Genomic DNA, 23,205 nt, shown 5'->3' with positions numbered 1-23,205 from the left:
CATGCTAATGTTCATGGGAAAAGGGTATAAGGAGTTAAAATGTGTTAAAATCATGACATTATGATATCACATTACTCGCTAAAGAAGAACTAGCGAGACCTGATACATGAAATAACAAAATGCACTGATTATTTGATTAATAAACAAGATGGTAGAAAGAAAATTAGCAGCCCTACTTTATTTGAAGATCCAGTTTTCATAACATTATTAATCACAAGATGGTATTATACCGTACCTCCAAGTGGCCAGACGTGGCTTGAGGAAGGTGAGGCCGAGCCTCTGGATCAGTTTGACACCGAGCTTCCTCAGCATGGCCTGACTGCTCTCTGATAGATGTTTCTGCTCCAGGCACTGCAGAACTGTAGGAGCTGGGAAACAAAAAAAAACATCAATCAGTATAATGTCTTATCTGTATCTGTAATCAGAATAAATTGATACATACATAGAGTAATATACTTTTATTTTAGGGGAAATATCATCTCTTGCTTGCTTTCAAATATCTCCCCTCTGGCAACATTTAGATAAAGATTTGTGAACACAAATATTTCTGTTACCACAGGCAAAAGCAACTTAATAGAAAAGGCGCATGCTACAAAAACTTGTTTATGCTTTGACATCCATATTGAGTTTGTACAGCAAATACTCGATACATCACTCACCGTAGATAAATATAAAAGGGCAAAAGGGAACCTACCGTACTGAAGGAGGTCATCTCGTTTTCCATGTTTGAAAAGCTTTGCCTAGGGGACACACATAAGAGACCAAATCAATGAAAGATACTGCAGAGGGTAGCAGTTACATTTGGGAAGGTGTGACACATTTTGAAATAATAACTGACAAACTAAATAAAACACATATTACTTTAAATAAACAAATTTGCACTAGCTTATTTCTCTTCAGTCATTTTATCTTGAATCTTTGCAGCACTTTACTTTCAATCTAAACAAACAAAAAAACTGCAAGTATGGGTCCTCTAGGCTTGTTAAGTGAACAAACAGAGCCAGTTTTGAACGCCCTAAGCACCACATGGGCTGGAGCCAGGTTCACTTTACAGAAATTAAGTACAAAGGGACACTTTCAAAACATGTTATGCCAGTTTATGTGCCCCTGATACGAAAGTAATGAACTTGCTTGAGGGCTCTATTAAATTACCTTAGCTAACAGGAAGTGGTTTGCAATGACAACAGGTGTAATGTGCAAGAAGTCAGGTTGGAAAGTGAATTTCTTTGGAACTAAGTATCCTCGATGCTGTTCTCATTAACTGAAGAACCGTTTAGCTTAAAGCAGTGTATTAAACTGACATAAGTCACTTGTAGCAGCAGATCCCACACATGCAGCAGGTGCATAACACCTGCCAAAACCATGAGGCATTGTGTGAGACATACCAGTCATGTCAGCTCTTGTAAACTACCCTCTGCAGGTTTTAATACCACAGTGCACACTGATTATACTAACATTAAACATACAAAGACAGGCGTGCACACAACACCGCAGGCTTAAGTGTCTGAGAAACAGTGTTTACCAGAGACTGCAGAGCACCGTCCAGCACCATGATGTCTCTCATTGACTGGTCATTTGTTTCGGATACAGTGGTGAGGCTCCAGTCCAAAAAGTCCCCAAGGCGCTTTTGCTTCACATCAGGGCGTGTCATGAACCTGTGCAGTCATGTGAAGTAAAACAAGAAAGTGATAAAAGCTTAGTGAGGATAAACAAATGCAGACGCCAGGTGAGACATTCATTGAGGAAGCTTGCCCTCTATTGGCTAAAAAAATAATTACACTTAATAACTTTATCTAGATTGTGATTTGTTTAGTATATTTACATATTTCTAAAGATTACTTTCAGAAAGACATCTGGCCTTTATGTATAGAACAACATTTGTTATGAGCACCAATACAGCAGGAATAATGTTGATTTGGTGGTTATTCCTCTAAAGGAAGGCTTTATTTACTATTCATGGCCACTGCATATATTCTGTAAAACAATACATATAGATGGGTGATTAAAATGTTTCACATTCAAAGCCTCCGTTTACAATTTATGCAACTCATTTACAAGCTGACTTCGAATTACAACTATGGGGGACTTCAACATTTCTTTTTACCACCACAGGATGGCGCCGTTAACGCACAAGCTGCAAGAATTCACTGCCACTTTGACACCATTGATACTTGGGATCATATTAACGATCATCGGGGATCATCGTTCGCTATTCAACTCAATAGCCTACTTCAGGCTGCGTAAAAGAGTAAACATTACCGATCATTTATTAGTGAAACTCTTAATGTTGATTTGGAGACAATAAAAGGGCTTGTGAGCCAGGTAGTCTTGTTGTTAACATTGTTCAACGTGAATTATATTTACTGTTTTTCCAACCGTACCAAATGTTACTGACTTTAAATCTCGCTAGCATACTGATAGCTTTGTGATCATAGATGAACTTTGAAATATCTCCCGTTGTCAAGTCGTATATAAGATCCGTTCTGTTTACTGGAGTATTGAACAACGTTTCTATTGCATTAGAACCTTATTGAATGGAAATGGTTTTCCCCAGGTATTAGTCGGACCACGTACAAGTACCAGGGAAACTGGGTTACGGTTTTATATTTGTTATAAAATAAAAACGTAAATCCCCTGAGGGCAGCATGTCTTGTCTTGTCGTCTCAGCAATTCTGACCAAATCTGCACTAACCTTTCGTCCATATTCACAGGTAATGAAACTTGTAGGAAACACGTGCGGGACTTCGGTTCCCTCGTTTGACTGTTAACGGACTGTTAAGACGACTGGTACCGTCCTGACACTAAATATGCCCGTTATTAACCCCTCGCTTCCTCCTATAAGACCACCCCTACCATCTTTAACTTCGCAACACCTGAATTGATTTGTTTTCTTCCTGAATCCTTTAACCTTGAGGGAAAATCGCGAGAGCAGGTGGGGACCTGAAGAGAGCCAGGCCAGACTGTATTACAGTCTATGGGCCGAACATACAAAGCACAATAAATTTGAAGAGAAAAAAGAAACCATTCATTAACGGCGTAAGAACAGATTTCTAATTTTGACACGTAACGTTGTGGGTCGATGTGATTTCTCATCGTTTTATGGGCTCATGTTTTAAGTTAATAAATGTAATACGTTTTCCTTTTATCATCACTGGAAGAGAGCTGCAGCTTACCCCATACAAATGCAGTGGTGGAAGAGGTATAGAAATATTGTATACATCACTTGTGTAGCAGTAGTGATACAAGTTAACGCTACAGATATGCCCAATTACAACCTCAAAATAGAAAGATATTTGATATTTGTCAGAATTGGTTTAAATTTGTTACATCGTCACCAACTTTACTAACTTTAGCATTACTGTAAATACATTTGCGCTGTCTATTCTTTTCTGGCAGCTCACTGCTCTGGGTAAGTCTGGAGAATATTTTATGGCTTTGATAAAATTATGGCCACCATAATTTTTTTTTTATTATAAAACTGTTAAAGTGTAACTGCACCCACAGGCCTGACCACAACTCCACCCACTGTACAATTGTGAAAAATGCTCAAAGTGGGCAAAAGGCTGAGAAGGGGGTGGGTGTGTCAGGCAGCTCATTGACGCTCCCTTCCCTGGCCAAAGTGACACAGAGTCACAAGACACATATGTCACAGAGAGCTCTTTTGAGGTGGAGGACTTCTCCCCTCCAGAGTCCCCTGAAGAGCACTTTAGTGTAGTGGAGGACTGTGGTGGTCCCGAACCCTATCAGTTCGAGTCGTTGGCTCCAGCCCCATTAATACCTGAAGCCGGAGCTTTCAGAGCCGATGAAAGTGCGCATGCATTGACAGGCGTTCTTTTAAAAAAATATACATTTCATGATGTAATTTTGTCCCAAACGGTCGTGTCTACCTCACCATCGTCTGGCAAGGTCCAGGGCTAATTTAGAACAATAGATGACGTTTTGAGCCAAATGCCAATTTTTATAAATTTGGCAAGAATGGTAAATATTTACACCGGCATTGATGTGTTTCATCACAGTATAGCAATATAATTTAGATTACAGCTCAAAAAACATGTTTAAATGTGCAGTTACTCTTTAATTCATGCATATTGATTGAGCACTTACTTTGATACCAGGACAGATGCAGCATCCCTGGGACTATCATTGACAAGCAGATAAGACTGGGGGAAAAAAGTTGTAAATAAAATAAGTGTAGAACATCACATTCTTAAAAAATTAGAGTAACTACAAACAAGTCTACAATTAAAATTCCATTTAGATATTAGGCTTCTCCTCTTAAGGTTTCTCATTGGTATTAGTTTACATATTTTAGATGATCCACAAATTCAATCAGAGAGCCAAGCCCTTTCAGGAGCAAGACCGACTTAACTTGCCTTTGCAATAGCCAGAATGCGGTCCATGGTGGGCTCTCTGGCCTTGCCACTCTCTGACTCCAGATGGCCATCCAGACGATAGAGATCAAACGGTATGAGGCAGGTCATGGACAGCCACAATATCAACATGTAGCGAGTTTCCCAAGTCTGTAATGAGTAGATGGGAAAATACACTGTAAAAGCTGATCTTTAAGGTAACATATGCAAACCTAGGCAGTGTGCCTGTGAAGAGCGTGTTAATGATTATTTCGTCACTTGACAAGTAATGCCAGTGTCACCTCAGTGTCTTTGGGATCCTGCCTAGACAGCAGGTCCAGAACAGGTTGGACATCTGCTACCTCATGGGGAAAAAGCTGCATGAAGATTTTATATCCTCTGACCTGCAGGGAGAAAAAAATACAAATAACCTTAAGACCATCTCACTGATCGCTATAATTAACTCTGGATAACTTTGCTGCTGTCTTTACTGACTTGGCAAACAAGACAGAGCTATTGTGAACCACAATACTGTTATAGACTGACCTTACAGATGATGTAGAGAAACTTGAAGCCCAAATGAACCAATGAAGGGGGAGATGTCTCACTCTTTACAAACTCCAGTATCATGTTAAACATCCACTCTAAGACAAAATAAAAAGGGAACACTATGTGTAGTAACTATATGTAAATTATCCAAATGAAAATCATTATATTCATCATAATGTACCTAAGTGTGGGTCCAGGAGATTAGGCTGCTCTTGATACCTGTTCATTATCACTGTGGGAGGAAATAAGTGTGATGAAATGCGAAGTCACAGCCAACCATCACAAGCAGTGATTATGAACATTTTAAGGATGCTTTATGGATGACTGTCTCACCCAAGAACCTCTGTGTGGCGGACTCGCTTTGTAAGGTGTCCCCATGGACCTGCGGCAGGGTGGAGATGAGAGCCTTGGTCTCGCGGCTCTCACTGAAGCCCCCCAAAACACACGTTTTTACAATAGCGTCCGATTCTCCCCCCTCACCACCGGAGGATCCATTCTCTTTGTCAGATAAAACCATTTTGTCAGACTTTTACACACAAGGAGTGTCTTTGATACAGAGGCTAACGTTAGCGTATGATGCTAGAACACCGCTACATCAACGTTTGTTGTTGTCTAGTAGCTAGCTATGACGAGCATGGATCCTTCGCAAAAAGAAATGAAAACAGAAAACAGCCTGATAAACGACAAGATTTACAAAAAGTATAGCTACGATATAGGCTTAGTTTAGAGAGTACTAACGTGAGAATGACTTAACACGAATAGAAATGAATTTCACAAAACAAACCAAGGAACTATCCCTAATTTTTCTGTTCCCGCATACACTCTCGCGCCCCGCCCAGTTACGGTAAACGATAGGGTTCAAACTTCTCGCAAGTCAAGAAAGGCGAAGAGAATAATGTACACTCTTCTTTTTGGTACAATCGTGATGTTTCAAATGATGCATGTATTAATTAATAATACCAATCATTTGTTATTTTAGATCATGATAAATCAAGACCATTTAAAAAATCAACAAGACAAGCAACAAGACAAAAACTAGAAAACATCTGATGTCATGGGTGATTTCAAACCTGAGAGCAAAAACTTGTTCTAATAGATTGCAAGTACCAGAATATATAATGAAAATAATCACATACAAGCAAAAATAAATAATTAGACATTAAAGTAAGAGGACTATGAGGGACTATGTTTGACTGTTTATTTTACTAACTTGAATGTCCCAGCAGTCTGATTACTGTGTACACGACAGAGGGATAACAAACACTGCAGGTCAAGAAAAACACGTTGGATCATCCCAGGATTTATTGGTTCTAATGCAGTGGATATTACATAACGCCAGGATTTATTATAATGACTAAACAGCAACATTTTGTTATTGTATGTAGTATAAGTCTGCATAACATCAACAGATGTATATACGTTTGCATTCACTTGAAAGAAATCTGGTATACATTGCACAGCAGCATACTTCAGTCTGATGGTTGTTAGCTTCATATAATTCAGTCTGTAATTAGTAAAAGCAAGATGTGAAAAAGAATAAAAAAATGTAATAGGTTTTGCAGTATACCAAGAGACTTACACCTGGACAACCTTAAACTTAAAGGTATTGTTTCTCTTCTAACTGAAAAGTGAGCATGTTTACAAATAACCTTCGTGAGTTGCTTGCTCTATTCACAGTATATCCCTACTCAAAAATACAATATGATTTCAGTATTGATTTCATGCAAGAAAACTGTAATGCTGATTCTGTATTTTATACATAATGTAATGTTATAATAAAACATCAGTTTAGTGTCTTTTTTGGGGGACAAAAAGCATCTCTCAGTAAATATTTAGATTATTTTGCTGGCATTTAAGACTATAAAGCTATTCACAAGTGAACATAGTATAATTATTTCAGTAGGTTCTTCATAATCCTTACTGAAGAGCCCCTGTAACCACCACCAAAGTGGTTCCAGTGATTCAGATAGTGAAAGAGTTGGTAAAGCTGGTTTCTCTTTTCAAAGCCTGGTGCTTTAGGAATCTTGTCATGGTAGGCAGAATAAAACGAGCTGTCGAAGCCACCAAACATCCCCGCAATACCCAGCTCATACTCTGAGTGTCCATAGAAGGAAGCTGGATCAAAGATGACTGGGCCCTCTGCACACTGTGCCACATTGCCTCCCCATAAGTCTCCATGAAGGAGAGCAGGGACTATCTCCACATCTGTGAAAAACTGGGGGATCTTCCGCTGTAGATGAAAGACAGGAATATGCAAGTTTCATAGTCAGATTATTGATGTAAAGACATGTTTCATATGTTGTTTTTAATGGGGTCAAAAGGGCACCTGTAACTCTGGCCATAGTTCTCTTGCCTCCCTGTCACCATAAGATTTCTCCACCATGTTAAGCTGGTGCTGCAGCCTGTGCATGGAGTAGAATGTCACCCAGTCCTTTTCCCACTCATTTTCCTGTGAGAGTCAGGGCAGAAAATGAAAAAATACTGTGATATTGTTACGGTAAGCATCTCGAATACTAAGTAACCATCTACAAATGATAGAAAAGATAGATACTAGAGACTACAAAGCAGTCCAGTTGTGCCTATCATACATCATACAAAAATGTTATTTACCTGTGGCAGATATCCACAGCATGTAGTTACACTGAAGCCAAATTTTTCAACAACCGCTACCCCAGACTGCCCAGCTCCTTTCCCTGTGTAAGTTATATGGCAAATTTTAATTAAGCAGCAATTAACTCCAAATAATTAACCTGATGCATTTGTCTAAATTTGCTTACTATCATGAGGGTTAATGAATGTTAAGACAAATTACCAACTGTCTGCTGCTCCTTATTTAATCTTTCCAACTGTCTCTTGTTGTGAAGATGCAGATCTGCCAGCTGCTCTCCAAGTTGCTTTGAGTACCTACACATTGGATTTGGAAATAAAGTGTGTCATACTCTAACTTGCATACAGTTGTTCTGATACTGATACAGTACTAAACAAATTGTACAACAGAGCACTTACTTGCTAAGACCTCTCATGTCCAGATGTTCCATCACAAACACACATCCTTTAGTGTCAAGCTCAATCACCCTCACAGGCTTGGGGACCTTAATAGTTTCTGTCTTTAAAATAGCTTCCAAACTGGCCATCTCCCCATCAAACATCAGTTTGGCCTGAATAAAACAAGCAAACAGAAAAGGGAGGAGGGCTAGAGTACAATGCAGTAGCACATATCTACACTGGTGATCACGAAATTTCGCAATGTGTGCATAGTGCACAAAGTTCAGCCACAATGATGGCTTCCAGAAGGTGTAGCTAACCACTGGATCACATATCACTGGAGTGCTTTACCATCCACAAACACACATGGTTAGCCAGACTCCAGCTAAACAAAATTCAGCATCATTAGCTTAGAGGTAAAAACGAATATGATACAATACCTCGCTCTTGTGATTTATCTTCACAAACACTCTCCCATTGTCAGTATCATAACTCTGGCCCTCGCTGATACATCCGCCTCCTGAGTGACCCGTTGACTTTAGCATAGATGTCCCCAACTCCTTCTTTAATTTAGCTTCCATGCTTCCATAGAGTACAACAATACCGCTTCTATTAACAGGTACACAAGTTATGGTTCGGTAATCTTGTTATGCTTCCGTTATGTTCACGTAAGCTATTACTGTAGCCAATCAGAAACAACACGGAAACGAATGCTTTTTGTGTTCGTCCTATCACAGCAACGTTACATGGTCATGTGAGCGTCGCCATGGTGTCAGATGAGGCTACATCAGCTTCATGCTAACAAGCTGGCTTCGCTATGCTTCTGCAGTAAAACCGACATGAGCAGCAATGAAATTTGTCTTCTCCTTGGAGCGACTGGTGTTGGAAAAACGCTGTTGTTGAAACGTCTACAAAATATCCTTTGAACCAAACTGTTTTAAACTAGATATTACGAAATGCATAACGTACTGTAAATTGAAACTGTTTTAGCTAGCAAGCTTCAATTGTGCTAATGTGGGTGTATTAACCGTTGTCCATGTGACTTTAAGTAGGCTACTATTACTTTCAATATTTTGTTTTTATATAGTTATATTATGATTAAATGTCTGTTGATATTGGTAGAACCCCTCACGACTTCTTCTGCAGTTGGAGTACAAATGCAGGCGTAAAACATTATTTTCCGAGATGCATATAAGGTGAAGAAGTGACATGGTACTTGGTATTACACTATATATTTTACAAAAATCCGATTAAAACAAAATGCCACTTTCATATCTGACTTAAAACTTAATAATACGTTTATATTGAACTATTGTTTTGTTTGTATTTTGCCTTTTGTGCTGTTATATGTATCAGCGCTGGCTACTGCGGATATTTTTCCTAACGTGTTGTTTACACTTCAGCTTGCATGGATTAGGTGAAGTGGGGACACCTCCTTCCACTCTGCCTACAGTAAGCAATAATGGACCATAGTTTTAAATAAGTTTACAGGCTCAATTTTATTATTTGAATTTACCTGAAATGCTCCCCATCACTTAAAACCCCCACAGGTAGGGACCAACCTGACAGACCTAACACTGAGGAAGAGGAAGGTGACATTAAGAGAGCTGGGAGGCTGCATGGGCCCTATATGGCCGAGTTACTACAAAGACTCCTCCTCTGTTATTGTATGTACTTTGTATACGCATATATATGCAACATTTGATATTTTTAATAAGTTGTCTGTTTGAATTATTGGATTGAATATTTCTTTCTTTGTGTTTTTGTCATAGTTCATGGTGGATTCATCCAACATTGCTCAGATTTCCTCCTCCTGTATCCAGCTGCTGTCAGTGCTCTCTGCTGAGCCTCTGTGCAGTGCCCCTGTGCTTATTCTCTTCAACAAAAGGTGACACACTAAGCATATACATCAATCCATATTCCTCAATTTGTACACCTGGAAGATGTCAGTGTCAGCAGATTCAACATAATTAATAGATCAAGTATTATGATTTGGTCTCTGGGTTAAAGCTGTCATAGTCAATGGTATGAATATTTTCTGAATTTCTTTTTCTTATCCTTCTTTCTCCAGGGACATGCCTTGCACAATGAGTCTTACAGAGATAAAGTCACTGTTCAGAATGGATGACATCATTGCATCTGCTTCTCAGCCAATCACAACACTGGAACTCAGTGCCCGCACGGGACAGGGACTTCAGGAGGTGCTGACTTGGTTAGAGTCCATCACAGTGAAGTGAAGCATCATGCGTTTGCATCTTCTGCTTCTCTCAAAGGACTTTGAATGACTACTTGACTACTTCAAGCCTTTGGGCAAGAGCTGTCAGTATCCTCAGCGTGCAAACGTTCACACAAATCATCTGTGAGGTTTTAATGATGTGCTTAGTGTTGGAGTCACTGAAAAAAGTGCCAAAACATGTGAAAAGAAACAGTTAATGCTGTATTTGGTTACTACATTAAAATGGTGAATGGGGCAGAAGATATAAGTATTTTTATTAGTGATATACGAGAGTGTAATGATTTTTACCTTTGTTAAATTTAGACTACGGTAGATCTAACAATGGTGTATACTGGTCCCTTTTACTAATTAAACTCCAGACACAACCAGCGAACTGCCAGATTCATGACTGTAGTGTGGTCGTAGCAAGACTTGTGTGTCTCTTTAAACTCAATGAAAACCTGTACCTTTTATTCTGAAATTAAATAAGCTCTCTCAGTTTTGTAACTAGTTAGGTGTGAGAAACACATGTTAGCAGAGCATGGCATGTCAGAGAGATTGATATAGCATAGTAGTAATGAGTCATTACCAGAAGGGGGCATAAAGTGCACAACAAAAACTGTAACTGATACTGGGTGTGTGCCTGAGTTCTGATGATTTCATCATTATGGTATTGATGTCACAGAAAACGAGAACATAATAACCAATAAAACCAACTTAAGACTGAAGCAGTTTTCTAATCATACCCTTATATTTGATGAGAGTCAGTGGTTCACAAGCAATGAATAAAACTCATGATTTATACATTTTCTAATTTTGCCTTGAGTATAGTAAATTCAGAAGCACATACAGTCCTCCCAAGATATCATCTCATTCAGTTAACCCCCAGCAGTTCAATTCACTGTATTAAAATCATGTGTACGCAGTTGTTTCTCTTTAGCCCACAAGGTCCACATTGTTGATGCAGCATCATTTCAAGAACTGGAATGGTCCCCAATTCTTTTATCTAATCAGAAATCCTTTTTCTCTGGTGCTGGAGTATATGATAGCAGCAGTGGCCAGCTAAGCCAATCACGCAAACAGCTGAGTGAGCAGGAGATGGGTGACTAATTGAAAAGCTGTTATATATTTTACTGGTGAGTAAGTGACAAAATTGTATCAAACTGTGCTTTTGTGCGAGGTCAATTAACATCAAGCATTGTCCTTAAAGTGCTTTGACACTAAAGACACTTATTCTTTGTGATACAAACATGTCTTCTTTTTTTATATCATATTACTGCATTCATGACAAAAGGAGCAGGGCAGAATGTTGCTGTGAAGAGCAGAACCAGCTTGCATCAATCTAAGGGTTACTGTATTATACCACAATATAAAAACAACTAAGAACAGGGCTTTCATACAGGTCCTTGGGGTGCAGTTCAGCCTGTGATTAGAGTTATATTTCAAGAGCATAACCTGAAGGCATTCCCCTTTTTCCCTCATATATTTCCTCCAGTTTTGTTGGTCCTCATAAGAAAGGGTTCTGACTGTTCTGTGCGGCCTGCGATCCGTCAGCGCTGGCCGAAGAGAAGGGCAACAAGGGCTCAGGGAGGTTCCCTGGCAGTTGCAGACCAGGCTGGGTGGGGTGAGTAAGAGAAGAAGGGAGGCTGGCAGGCTGGTGGCTCATAGGCAGGGGCAGGGAGGCACTGTATGGAAGAGAAGCGGCGTTGGGAGTCGAAGATGTGGCACCCAGTTGGTTCAGACTTAGTTTGGGCTGCTCAGTTTGGAATGGATTGGTGGCGGAAGGAGCACTCAGGCCTAGACAGAAAGAAAAATAAACTATTAGGTTTGCGTTATATAAATAAGATGAATCATTTTTTAGACAAAATATCAGTTGGGAGTGACTGATCTGAAAAATCTTACAGGTAAGAATGAATCTACAGTACACTGTTGGCACTATTTGACAGAGAATTTGCGATTAATAGGATGCATTATGCAACACTCCCACCTGATTTACTTATAGAGTTGCAGCTAAAACAAAATGAAAGTTGCATGTACAGCCAAAAATATAATAAATACCTGATAGAAAGGGGTTCTTGGTCTGGGCTGCAGGATTTGTTGGGATCAAGCTGTCCAGGTTTACCAGAGAAGCCGCTGAGGGGTCCAGGAAGGCCTCGGGTGTCCGGCACGTACGAGGGCTGGGGGCACCCAGGCTTTCTCCAAGACGTGACAAGTCGAACAGCTCAGGACTGCCCTCCCCTCGTCCGTTTATATTCAACAGACCTCCGTCCATGGCCTCATCAAACAGATCCCCATCTAACAAGCAGAAAAAGAGTGGGTTGTAAGTGTAAGTGATGCACAGAGCCTCACGGTTGTATGTCTCAGTCAACCTGTTAAGATGCTGTTTATATCCACAGAATGATAGGGACGGAGGATGTTTGCATATTGAACATATTTGAAAGAATACATAACAATAAAACAGAACAACAGCATAGGTAGGCCGACATTATACAGGAGAGGCCGCACTACAATGATTTACAGGAGGAACATAATACCAGACTCTCTCTCTCTCTCTCTCTCTCTCTGTTTCTCTGCAGAGTATGTGATTATCTTGCAACAACAGGACGAACAGGTACACGAGAGGAGATTTCACACTACATCATCAGACATCGGATGGCATTGTTCTCTCTGATGGAAAAAACTAAAAATAAACCAGATGTTATAAGAGATATGAGACATCCTGTTCATTATAACTAGATAGATTTGAGGTCAAAGTGACCTTGACCTTTTACCAACAAAATATGATCAGGTTATACTTGTCTTGTTATACTGTCTTTATTAGATCTCTTTATTAGATTATCTTGAGTTATGGGCGAAACATTTTTAACATTATGACCTTGAAATCTGACGATCTTATTCTAATCATTTATCCCTGTGTGTAAGGGGATGTTTGTTCCACATTTGAAGATATTCCCGCCAGGAATTCCCGAGATATCACATTCACAAGAATAGGATGTAAGGATGGACGGACAACCTGAAAACATAATGCCTCAGACGAGGACTGTTGGCGGCGCAGAGGCATAGAAATGTATTGTTTACCTGAGGGGCTTCCTGTTCTGGGCGAGTGTTCCATGACAGCTCCTCTGAGAGCCGCTCTTTCAGATGGGGCTGAGAATGGATCAACTCCTGCGGCGGCAGCGGCTGCTATAAACAAAAATGCAATGTAATTGAATTAAGTATTTTGTCATAAATATGAATGGCTTCCCCTGTTTGTCTTTGGCTGTGATGTGGAGTGCATGAACACTCCCTAACACTTACCTGTGTTGGCAGGGAAAGCCCACACTCGGCCTGCGGCATTAAGGTTTGAGGCATTGTTCTGCGGGTCATTCCAGGGGTCAGCTGGGGGCTCCCATGGTGGTGGGGGGCTGTTGGAAGTTGGTGGTGCCATCCAGGGTGGATCCACTCTGGAGGCGTTGGTTGCGCCTTCTTTAGCAACATAGAGGTGAGTTAGTGAGAGAGATGTCTGTTCTACCGCTGTATTTGTGTTGTAGTTATGTTAGCAGAACACATTTATATACTTTATATCCGTTTTGGAAAATAAAGGACACCTGAAATAAAGCGGGCTAAAAATGTTTCTTTTCTCAAAGAACAAAATCCCTGCCTTGTCATGCTAAGCTAACTCAAGGCTTACCCAGGGAGTCCCAGGGGTCTGTTCCCCCCAGACGGGCAGCTGCCTGGGGTGGGCCATTATTCCACTGGTGGTCAACAGGCGGCTGTTCTGGGGGCACTGCAAAAACATCTACCAGGTCCATGAAGGCGGTCTGACCACATAAACAAGGACAAATCTGTGTCAGTTCAGTACATTGCTTCAGCACTTAATAATAGTGCTCTGGTTTGGAATTGTGAGGAAATAGTTGAGTATTAAAACTTGATCAAACCTTATAATTATAATCATATATGGCATTATAGTTGATTTAAATTTAGTCTCAAAACATGACATGATAAACTCAATGTAAACTACCACGTACGGTTATTTTTCACCACCCCCATTGAGATATTCCATACCCCAATATTTCATACCCCGCCTTTAGTCTCCATCTCACGTTTGCTCTCCTCCAAAGCTTTCTGGAGCATCGACTCGTCTCCTTGGCGACTGAGTTGCTCCTGTCAACAGATACAGACACATGGATGCCTGTGGGCATGACAGCTTCCGGCAAAAATCACATATTGTCCCGTCATACTATATTTATTACTCGGCAACTGCACACAAATACAAAAGCCAGCTGGTGATTTTCCTAGGCAACATATGACCCAGAGATAGATGGGTGCAATGGGCACAAAGCAGAAAGTTTTCTGGTCAAAGTGGGAAGAGAGCAGAGCATCACTTACAGAGCAGTTCTATTGTGCTACAGTACATTAGCATGAGGAAGAAAAAACAGAGACTGTGAGGCAGGGAGAGAGAGGTGGAGTAAGAAAGGTGGCCAGAGATAATACAACAAAGCAAAGGAAGCAGAGGGTGTTAATTTAAGTTGACCATTTTAGTTGGTTATAATCATCAGAAAATAGAAAAACATTAGCTCCCTATTAAAATAAAGGATCGTTGAGGTTAAAGTGATAATCTCGAAGTTCTCAGTTTTCGTTCTATTTGGCAGCGCCTTATGGCGATAAAAGGCTAGTATGGGCGCGGACGTCCCAGATAACGAGACGTTTACGGCTGGCTCCCTTTGTTACGGTTGTAACTCTTGATTTTCCTCGCTGACGTTCGCTTTCCTTTTTAGACTGTTTGCCTTCATCTGAGCGACGAGTTTGTTTCTCTTTCTTTGGATTTTCACTTATTTTTGAAGTTGTATCTGTAGTCATCAATCTTTTCTTTGTTTGTTCAGCCATAGTAGATTACTGTTTACTGCCACTTGGCTCTGCGTACCCTCCCTGGCAGACCAACCACTGCTGGGCGCTGCTTGTGATTTTTTCGACGAATGTCGCCACGGGCACCCAGTCAATAATAATACTATATACTGCAAATGCAAAGGCTTTCATCAGTGGGCCATAGGCTCACCATTGTGTTACCTCATTCGGTGATAGATAGTGACTTAACAGACATTAATTTAAATGAAAACCTTCGAGATTATATCTTTAAGGTAGGAACACACTATATTATTTACATCAAATGTATCATGTGCCATCCCAGCTAGACATTTTTTGTTCTAAGAACATTCTGAGAATGTTACGTGCAATGTTCTGGTAAAGTTTTGAGCGTGAAGTTTTTATTTGGTTCCCAGAATGTTCCTTTTAATAGAAGGAGAACATTCTCTGAAAACATGTTCATAAAGTTGCAGTGAGAAGTGTTCACATTTCAGAAACGTTTTATAACTCACGTCCTGATAGTTCAGGCCTCAATAACATCCAGAAAATATCTTCAGAGTGTTGCAGTTAAAACATTGTCTTAGTTTAAGTTTTAATGTTACAAAAACTTTAATTGAAGTGATAAACCTCCTTAAAATGTTTTTTGAATATTGGATTAAAAGGTTTTCTTTCTAACGTAATTAGAACTTGTAGGTAATGTTAGCTGATGTTATGGTAACGTTCCCTGTTAGCTGGGATTGCAGATTTCAAGACCACTGACTGATTTTCCAGATCATGTAGAGTTGGAGTTTTACAAAATAGAGTAAATGATCATGGACATTGGACAGTTACTCGCAGCTTCTACCTCGTTACGCTGCATTTCTTTCATTTGTATACTTTGGCCGAAATAAAGAAGGCTGAATATCTGAGATGGAAAATGAGTCTAAAATGAAACCTAATTATAATAACATCCTCTGCACATTTTGGAATCCCCTTTTTGGAGTTTGTAACGTAGTTTGTTAGCTAGATTGCATTTTAAGTAAAGATGGAGACTATGAATCCTCAGCTGAAATAGCTTGTAGTGCTTTGAGGCCATCAGCTCGGTCAAATGACGGCGCTGATGGCTTGAAGAACAGATTTTGAAGCTGCGGCCCAGAGACACAAATTAGCAAAAACAATTTAATCCAAAGATATAACCAACTCGGATAGGGAAATAGGTTCAGCCAATTTAGATTTGTAATGCCAAGTCCTCCACTATCAGTCAGTTGGGGTTTCAGAAATTGTGTCCCCACCGTTACACTGCAGCTGGTTCAAAAGAAAAGTTTTCCTCTTCCCACCCCCAGTGACCCCAAACAAGCCTACCTGCTGGTGCTCCTCCTTGCTCAGACTCAGGGCTAGCTGGAGCTGGGTTTCCTCATCCATATCCGTTGCTGGAGGTGCAGGTTGGACCGGCTGTGGGGTTGTTAACCGTGGAGGGAACTGCAATCAGTATTTAGTTAATAAAAATTAAAATAATGTTGTTTGAGCATCTTCTTAGTAAATTGCATGCAAGTCTTCTAAAGTTAGAGAAAAGGAGTCAAACTCTTTGCCGTTCCCTGACACCACACCAGAGGTCAGCTGTGGGTATCTCTTACTAGAGGGGGAGAGATCTAATGGTTAGTGGAACAGAAGGATGAAGCCTCATTTGATTAGTCTCTGGAGAAAGTTATGTCCTTTTGCTGTTCAGGGGTGAAGGAGGAAAGTGATTAGTACATGCAGCTGGTTCAGAAGGGCCCAGACTGGGCTGTGAGGTTGGGTTCAGTGTACAGAGTTACAGTGTTTTAGGACAAAGGATGCAAAGGAAGTGTCGTCCCTGGTCCCAGCATACTTGTACCTTGTGGGCCTCCTCCTTGCTGAGGTTCATAGCGATCTGGAGCTGGGTCTGTTCATCAATATCCACTGTGGGAGGCGGCTAGGGTCAAGCAGGAAGCATTAGGAGGAAGACTGATCAGAGGAAATGTAAAACCACACTTGATTTTATTTAAGAGATTCTTAAAGAAATATAATAATTTAAGGTAATTAAAGAGAGGGGTATCACAGAGGTCAATGTATGGACACAGTTTGATCCCATCTGATTGGTTTGAGAAATAGTTTGCCATTATAATACTGTATATCCCCACAGCAGCCCAGCAGAAGTCACAGGGGGCAATGGCTGCCCTTGCTGTGGAGACGAGGGCGTGCTGTGGATGCTTAGGGGTGGATCAATGCACACATCCTGTCTGGCTTCTCACTCTTTCTCTCACAGCGTCCTCACTCTTCAGTGAGAAAGCTCTTCTTTGACACTGATTGGTCAAAGTGCCGTTATTGACCACATAGCAGACAGAGTTGATGATATCACTTTCGGTTAACGGTTCTGGGAAATGGTGGCCGAGCAGAGGCAGGCAGTAGTTTTTTCACCACCAAGACAGATAGTGATCAAGCTTGGGTTATAAATGTTTTCTAACAGCATTATAACAAAACATGTCAGCAGCAGGACGGCTAAGAAGCCTCTTTCTGTCAGGCGCATGTGCTCTATGGATGAAAGGTTTTTGTGTGTTTGTGTGTGCGTGTTATTTCACTTAGAGGTACCTTTTCACTTTCTTCTCGGCTCATAGCCAGGGCCAGCTGCAGCTGCAGCTCTTCTTCTCCGCTGGTCGTGGGCCGAGCTTGCTCCAGGTCCGGGGCAAATCGGGGTGAGGAAGTGGAGGCTATAGGACCAGAGGAGGAGGAAAGGGAATGGAGTGTTTAGCAGGGAGCAGGTAGTGGGGGGATGTAGACGGAAACATTGACGTATGGAAACGCAGGAGGTAGAAGATGTAAAACAAAGAAAGAAACACCTATGTTTGATTTCTAAGGTCAGAAAAGAGCCGGCCATGTTTTGCATGTTAATTCTTTTTTTCCATCGGCCGTTGTTCGGGGCCTTCGCTGGCATTGCTTGCCACGGTCTGCCTGCACTGAGAACAATGGTGCTCCTGTGTGGAGAGTCAGGGTGGTGGAGGGGTAGAGGAACGGTCGGGTTGGAGTGGGGCCCATCTTATTACTCTGAAGCGTCTTGGTGGGTTCCAGGACTCAGGGGGGTGGGGTTTGGGGGTTATATGTTTGGGTGCCAGGCTGTGGGTCATGGGGCTAAAAGAGAGCTGCAGGTCACATGTTGGCAAAGTGAGGTCTTAGAAAACGATCATTTCCACCGTGCCGCCCCTAAATATCCCCTGCCTGAGCTGGAATGCTTGCTGGCAATTGGCTGCTGCCAGGCTCCTGACCCCCACCCACGGCATCCATCAGCATTTAGTCCAACACTTCAACCGTGCGCCAGCGTGCTGGAGTCTCTAGCAGACCACCTTTTTATCTTTTAAAACAACTAGACTGGACTGAGAAACTTGAGTGTTGAGCATAAAATAGATTTTTTTGACACTAGAAGGCACAAATGAATGTATTTTGCTCACGCGTGATTGAATGATTGTAATTTCTCACTTCGACTGACAGAGTGTGAAATAGTTATGGTCATGCACCATGAAAGGCAGCCTCAGCCTGATAAACTGAGGCTTCACACTGTACACTTTGTGGTGTTATCAGATGGTTTTTCCTTCATAAAAACAAACTGATACATCGCTGAAGGACAGACCCAGGGCCTGGAGGCGGAGACTGAATCTGCCACATGTTGCCTTGGCACGGAGTCTGGCCCCGGAAAGTAGAAGGAATGTATAAAGTGGGAAAAGTGTCGAAGATAAAGGTCTTTTGGGAAGTTAGTGCTAATAAAACGGTCAGATGTCTCTCCTAATACCATGAAACAAGCCTCTCACATCAAAGAATAACTGGGTGGCTGGTGCCTTAATGAAGCCACAGCTAAACACCAAACAAACCACACAAACAGGCCTATAGCAAGTTAAACCACATTTACAAATGCCACACACTACAATAGCTACTTGATGCTTTCACTACACTGCAGTTACTATGTCAAAGAACGCTCGTAACCGCCTAAGTAAGAGCTCTGCAGTAGCTTAACAGATGGTATCAGCACCACTGAACATGGCATCCAGTTTTGACATAAGGTCGAGACAGGCACAAACAGGGCCTCCTCTCTTTTGTAAATCCAGTTTAGCTGACGTGACTGTAAACAGGAGAATGAGAGGAATGCAGATGTCAGAGCAAAACTGAAACGCATTCTATTAAAACACCAAAGGACCAAAAGAAAATGCAATACATTCATATTTATCAAGGTGCAAATGCTGTAAAACCCAGATGTCTTAAAAGCTGGAGGGAGAGGAACATTTCTAACTGGCAGCATCTCCATAAATCCCTGTTCTGCCTATCACATGGAATTAGGTAAAGTTTAGGAATGCTATTCAGTTACATTAATCAAGCACAAGATCAGATTTGAATTTATCTGAACCCGTGGCATGTCATGTGACATTCCTGACAGTCGACTAATCACATGCCAAAGAAATATGCAAGCAGAGTTCAGATGCTTGAGGAACTAAAGTGCTCTTACACTTGAAGATGAGTTCACTGGTTGTACAGAGTTACATCACGGTGTATGTGCAATCATCACGTCCTGCTACTCACAGTGAAGGGAGGATGGTGACCCCGTGCACCTGCCGAACTCATCCCCGTGACCCCCTGCTGAGCTGGGTTGGCTGGTGCGACGGCCCGGGTAGGGAGGAGGCAGCGATCCAGAGCCTAAACCACTGGTGACACCCGCCATGCGCGTCTTGGTCTTCAGTGCCTGGCTCCTCTCCCTCTTCAGCTTCTCCTCGTCTTTCAGCAGAGAAACCAGCTGCTTGGCCTTCTCCCGGACGTTGACGCCCTGGTCACGTCCATCTCGATCTATGTACTGGAAGTCTTTCAGAGTCTGGATGGTGTAAATGTTCTCTCGGCACTCCTTGGCGACGCGCTCGGAGCCTGTTTTGATCAGGTAGTCTAGCAGGGTCATCGCCTTATAAACGTGCCGCCAGTTTTTACCGTGGTCATTGAGCCGCTTCCAGATCATTCCCATAACCTCGGTGAAAGCCACGACATTTAAGGTCAGGTCTGCGATTTCTGACATGAGCGAGCTGGGAGGACCCCAGGGGTCGTTGGACGTGGCCTCCCGGACTTTGATCTCGGCCTCCGTGTAGTTGTTGACCATGTTTTTCATCTGGCGGCGCAGCGATGAGGTCTGCATGATGGCAGTGGTGTTTTTACAGGCAGGAAAAAGACCGTCTAACAGCAGGCCAGCCTACTGTGTTGCCCCGAGCAAGGTGACTCGTTTGAGATGAGTTCAGTGGAAAAATGCAATTAAGTCGTCCTCTGGTTGGCAACTTCAGTGACGTCCACAAGTGCGTTCCTGCTGTAAAGACACAAACAAATGAGATCATCTGAGCCTGTTACAGGTCATATAATCATTCTTGTGGCAGATATTAGGAAGCAAGTCCTCATTAATGTTTGTTATGACTTAAAGCAGTGGCGACTTCAGTTCAACTCTTGCACAATCATTTAAGCTGTAATTGGATGGAGAGAGTAAACGATGTGAAACACAAAACCTGGGATCAGTTTTCCCCGAGACAACTTGAACAGATCTGTGTGAGTTGCTTCTTTGTAATCAGCATAAAGCTTCGAGTCATGTTTCCTTAAATCAATTTTGCAAATAATTTTCCATTCTCAGAAGGCAAATATTAGTTTCAGGCTCAAGGACTGTCTTTTACCTTGGAGTGTTATCAGCAACTCCGGGAGGGGAGGAGGGGGAGTGCTCCACCTCTCCTGTTTTTGTGACCTGATTACATCACCACAGCGGGAGAAGAAGACTCACAAAACTGTAACAACACAGCTGAAGCTCCTACACAGATCCACTTACAACAGTCTGTCTGTATAGCTTGCTGTTTTTATTTTTAAAACCTAATCGTGCAGTACAGCACATTACCTCTCTCGCTTTGCCCTGGACATTAGACTTCTACTCCTTACGCAGTCGGGACAGTGAGTCAGTCTAACCGATAGCTCTCCCCTCCCGGATCTGTGTCATGTATTCAGGACTGAGATGCACGGACACGAACAATCAATCTCTTCACTTAAGAGTGGAGTGCTGGCGTGAGTAAGCATTTACAAAATATTAAACAGGGGCATGAGATGGGAGATGGGTTTCGAGGGGGGTGGTATCTAGCCTTTCAGTCTAATGCCCGGCCAATGTGGGGTACTCAAAACCCATAATTAAATAACTACTTAAATTAGGTAAAACAACTTACACATAAACCAGTATGGTTGCTTATATGGTACACTTTTGAGCTAGGATGGAAATAGATGTTTTCTATGTTTATTGTGTGCTGATTTTTGCACTAATATGACTATTCAAAGGTGTTTCTAAGGCTGCTTTCTTAAACAAACAATGTTAAAGAATATTTAACATTATTATACATTGTTAGTCAAATGTAGGGCAGACCACTGCTTGCATGTCATTGCAGACATTGCTTGGACTATGGACTCAGAGCATATTCGGCTGGACAAGCTATGTGTTGACGCCATTTTTCTATATATATATATATATATATAAATTGCATTATTACAAAGTATATTGGCACATGATGGACAACTCATACATAAATACAGATATGTCTGTTAAAGGCCCATACTGATATATGGGTCAGGTTCTACGTGGGTCACTTAAATATTCAATACGACAAAATTAGTTTATAAGAGCTGGAAAGTTCTCATTGTGGTCAATCTATTTTATCTTTTCTACAGCCACACTGCAAACGTAATGCACAACTGAAAGTATTTTAGGCTCTGGTGACGATTCTATGAATAAAAAGTGACAGCATCAAACTGGACAGCAGTATCTGTCATACTATGAGCCTAATGCTGGAAATAGATCGTTAAGTGGCAGTGAGAGACCAAATGTTTGTAGCTCAGCTAACCGCAGGTTAAATCTCAAGAGGTGACCAATGCGGCCCAGTTCACCATTCAATCCCATTATCTCCTGCTTCCTGGGGATTATTGGCCGGTGAGGAATAACTAGATAGTTAAAATGCACACTTCCTGTAACTCCCTATCATAATAAAGCTGTGAAAGTGGAGAAAGGGTTTTAATGTATTGACACATCAATGAATGGGAATCATGCCTCCAGACAGATTTCTAATCCCATCTCCATTACTGTCGTGCTCGCACTCGTTCAGAAGATAAATGAATTTGAGTGCAACATAAATTACACTAACAGTAATCAGACTGATACTGGAGGAAGGCAGCACCCGTGCCCACCACTACATACATACATCCTCAATCTGTCTAACAAGAATGACCATGACATAATAGCACTGTATTATCTTTAATTAATTGTGTTATCTCCCTTAAGTTCATATTTTTAGCACTTTTTTGTTAGAAATCCAGCAAAGTGAGCCCTTTATTTCCCAACCCTCTTTATCTATAGGAGGCAAAGTCTAAACTGTTCCCAGATCAGGCCTACTATAGGCTACAGGCTCGGCCAGGTATGTTTTATTACGCCCTACAGATGTGTGGAAAACAATAAACCGCTGAATGAAAGCACAGGTCCCGGTTTAACTTATTAATCTGACATATCCTCTCTGTCCCAAACCGGGACGGCTGCTCGGGACATTTTCATTCACGTTGCGTCAAATGAGACGATCGGGGAGGTGAAGAAGTATGAGACCGTGACTCAGCGTTGTTTCCGAGTTTAAAAGTTAAAAGCTCGACTAAATATAGAAGAACCATTAATCCTAACACGATCACAGCCTCCACTTTCCCCTCTTACCTTCATGTCATAGCGCGTCAGCGGGGTCCAAAGTTGGGGAGGCTTCGGGTGGAAGGAGAAACGCCTCCGCCTCTCGACATATCCCGTAGCTTTGGGACAGAGAGGAACGAACAAGAGTAGAGAAAGATTTTTGAAGCAGAGAGAAAAGCATCCGCGGAGAGCCGCGCGCGCTCAGAATGAATCCAAAACTAAAGCGCGGCGGTGCTGTTCTGCTATCAAACTAAGTTGTGTGTTCATAACACAAATCCGCTGGGCTTGCAGATGGCACAGGCCCCCAAACAAAACACACACACACTCACACACACTCACACACAGTAAAAATGGATGTAGAGGGAGAGGAGAGGGAGGGAGGGAGGCCTGCTCGGTGCATGCAGAGTCAGAGTTAACCCTTTCACTGCCTGATGGAAAAGGCATCTGTGCTCACTGGAGCAGGTGAGGACTCACACATGGAAACTAGGCCTACTGTACAGGCACAATAATTACAGAGTACAATGTGGTGTAAATTGAGATACAATGTTAGGAGTACAGTTTGC

General features: G+C 41.7%; 4 protein-coding genes across 6 annotated transcripts in view; 1 reads left to right on the top strand and 3 right to left on the bottom strand.

Annotated features, from left to right (window-relative positions):
• Window positions 1–5,712, bottom strand: part of tbcd (tubulin folding cofactor D) — a 29,143-nt gene extending 23,431 nt beyond the window's left edge. The window contains exons 1-9 of the mRNA XM_069674601.1: window positions 5,232–5,712; window positions 5,080–5,130; window positions 4,896–4,993; window positions 4,652–4,753; window positions 4,374–4,520; window positions 4,105–4,160; window positions 1,523–1,655; window positions 695–740; window positions 236–368 (exon numbers count right to left, since the gene is read on the bottom strand). Of these exons, the coding sequence (XP_069530702.1) occupies window positions 236–368; window positions 695–740; window positions 1,523–1,655; window positions 4,105–4,160; window positions 4,374–4,520; window positions 4,652–4,753; window positions 4,896–4,993; window positions 5,080–5,130; window positions 5,232–5,415 (950 nt within the window). The 5' untranslated portion in view covers window positions 5,416–5,712. The remainder of the gene's footprint in view (window positions 1–235; window positions 369–694; window positions 741–1,522; window positions 1,656–4,104; window positions 4,161–4,373; window positions 4,521–4,651; window positions 4,754–4,895; window positions 4,994–5,079; window positions 5,131–5,231) is intronic.
• Window positions 5,713–6,197: 485 nt separating this feature from the next.
• Window positions 6,198–8,525, bottom strand: fn3krp (fructosamine 3 kinase related protein). The gene is made up of 6 exons (XM_069674592.1): window positions 8,324–8,525; window positions 7,905–8,056; window positions 7,711–7,802; window positions 7,509–7,591; window positions 7,225–7,347; window positions 6,198–7,128 (listed from the first exon to the last, which is right to left on the bottom strand). The coding sequence occupies exons 1-6, from the start codon at window positions 8,462–8,464 to the stop codon at window positions 6,790–6,792; spliced, it is 930 nt and encodes a 309-aa protein (XP_069530693.1). The 5' UTR covers window positions 8,465–8,525; the 3' UTR covers window positions 6,198–6,789.
• A 951-nt stretch (window positions 8,526–9,476) lies between these two features.
• arl16 (ADP-ribosylation factor-like 16) lies at window positions 9,477–10,833 on the top strand. The gene is made up of 3 exons (XM_069674479.1): window positions 9,477–9,550; window positions 9,656–9,771; window positions 9,955–10,833. Exons 1-3 carry the CDS (start codon window positions 9,503–9,505, stop codon window positions 10,118–10,120), a joined length of 330 nt encoding a protein of 109 aa, XP_069530580.1. The 5' UTR covers window positions 9,477–9,502; the 3' UTR covers window positions 10,121–10,833.
• Window positions 10,828–22,977, bottom strand: epn3a (epsin 3a). 3 transcript variants are annotated; one of them, XM_069674476.1, is made up of 11 exons: window positions 22,673–22,977; window positions 19,501–20,263; window positions 17,527–17,645; window positions 16,793–16,870; window positions 16,282–16,398; window positions 14,158–14,241; window positions 13,769–13,898; window positions 13,396–13,563; window positions 13,177–13,281; window positions 12,157–12,393; window positions 10,828–11,895 (listed from the first exon to the last, which is right to left on the bottom strand). In XM_069674476.1, exons 2-11 carry the CDS (start codon window positions 20,096–20,098, stop codon window positions 11,606–11,608), a joined length of 1,926 nt encoding a protein of 641 aa, XP_069530577.1. In that variant the 5' UTR covers window positions 20,099–20,263; window positions 22,673–22,977; the 3' UTR covers window positions 10,828–11,605. The 3 variants fall into 3 exon arrangements, with proteins under 3 accessions (XP_069530577.1, XP_069530579.1, XP_069530578.1); XM_069674478.1 differs by having other exon boundaries at window positions 13,177–13,278; XM_069674477.1 differs by having other exon boundaries at window positions 19,501–20,260.
• Between the last annotated feature and the right edge of the window lie 228 nt (window positions 22,978–23,205).

The sequence above is a fragment of the Semicossyphus pulcher genome, unplaced genomic scaffold, assembly GCF_022749685.1.
Source record: "Semicossyphus pulcher isolate SPU_LCO1_2020_fin unplaced genomic scaffold, fSemPul1.0.p SCAF_23, whole genome shotgun sequence".
In the NCBI taxonomy this organism is placed as follows: domain Eukaryota; kingdom Metazoa; phylum Chordata; class Actinopteri; order Labriformes; family Labridae; genus Semicossyphus; species Semicossyphus pulcher.
Note: the sequence above shows the minus strand (reverse complement) of the source record. Positions and strands in the feature narration are given on the sequence as shown.

Bases quoted from the DNA above. Each gene is read 5' to 3' on its own strand.
- arl16 (XM_069674479.1), top strand. From the start codon at position 9,503: ATGGGCCCTATATGGCCGAGTTACTACAAAGACTCCTCCTCTGTTATT. The intron at 9,551-9,655 runs GTATGTACTTTG...TTTTTGTCATAG, and splicing joins AAGACTCCTCCTCTGTTATT to TTCATGGTGGATTCATCCAA. The intron at 9,772-9,954 runs GTGACACACTAA...TTCTTTCTCCAG, and splicing joins CTTATTCTCTTCAACAAAAG to GGACATGCCTTGCACAATGA.
- epn3a (XM_069674476.1), bottom strand. From the start codon at position 20,098: ATGCAGACCTCATCGCTGCGCCGCCAGATGAAAAACATGGTCAACAAC. The intron at 13,899-14,157 runs GTATGAAATATT...TTATGTGGTCAG, and splicing joins AGATGGAGACTAAAGGCGGG to ACCGCCTTCATGGACCTGGT. The intron at 12,394-13,176 runs GTAAACAATACA...TCTGCTTGTTAG, and splicing joins CAGAACAGGAAGCCCCTCAG to ATGGGGATCTGTTTGATGAG.
- fn3krp (XM_069674592.1), bottom strand. From the start codon at position 8,464: ATGGAAGCTAAATTAAAGAAGGAGTTGGGGACATCTATGCTAAAGTCA. The intron at 7,592-7,710 runs GTAATTTGTCTT...TAACTTACACAG, and splicing joins TAAGGAGCAGCAGACAGTTG to GGAAAGGAGCTGGGCAGTCT. The intron at 7,129-7,224 runs GTGCCCTTTTGA...TTTCATCTACAG, and splicing joins AACTATGGCCAGAGTTACAG to CGGAAGATCCCCCAGTTTTT.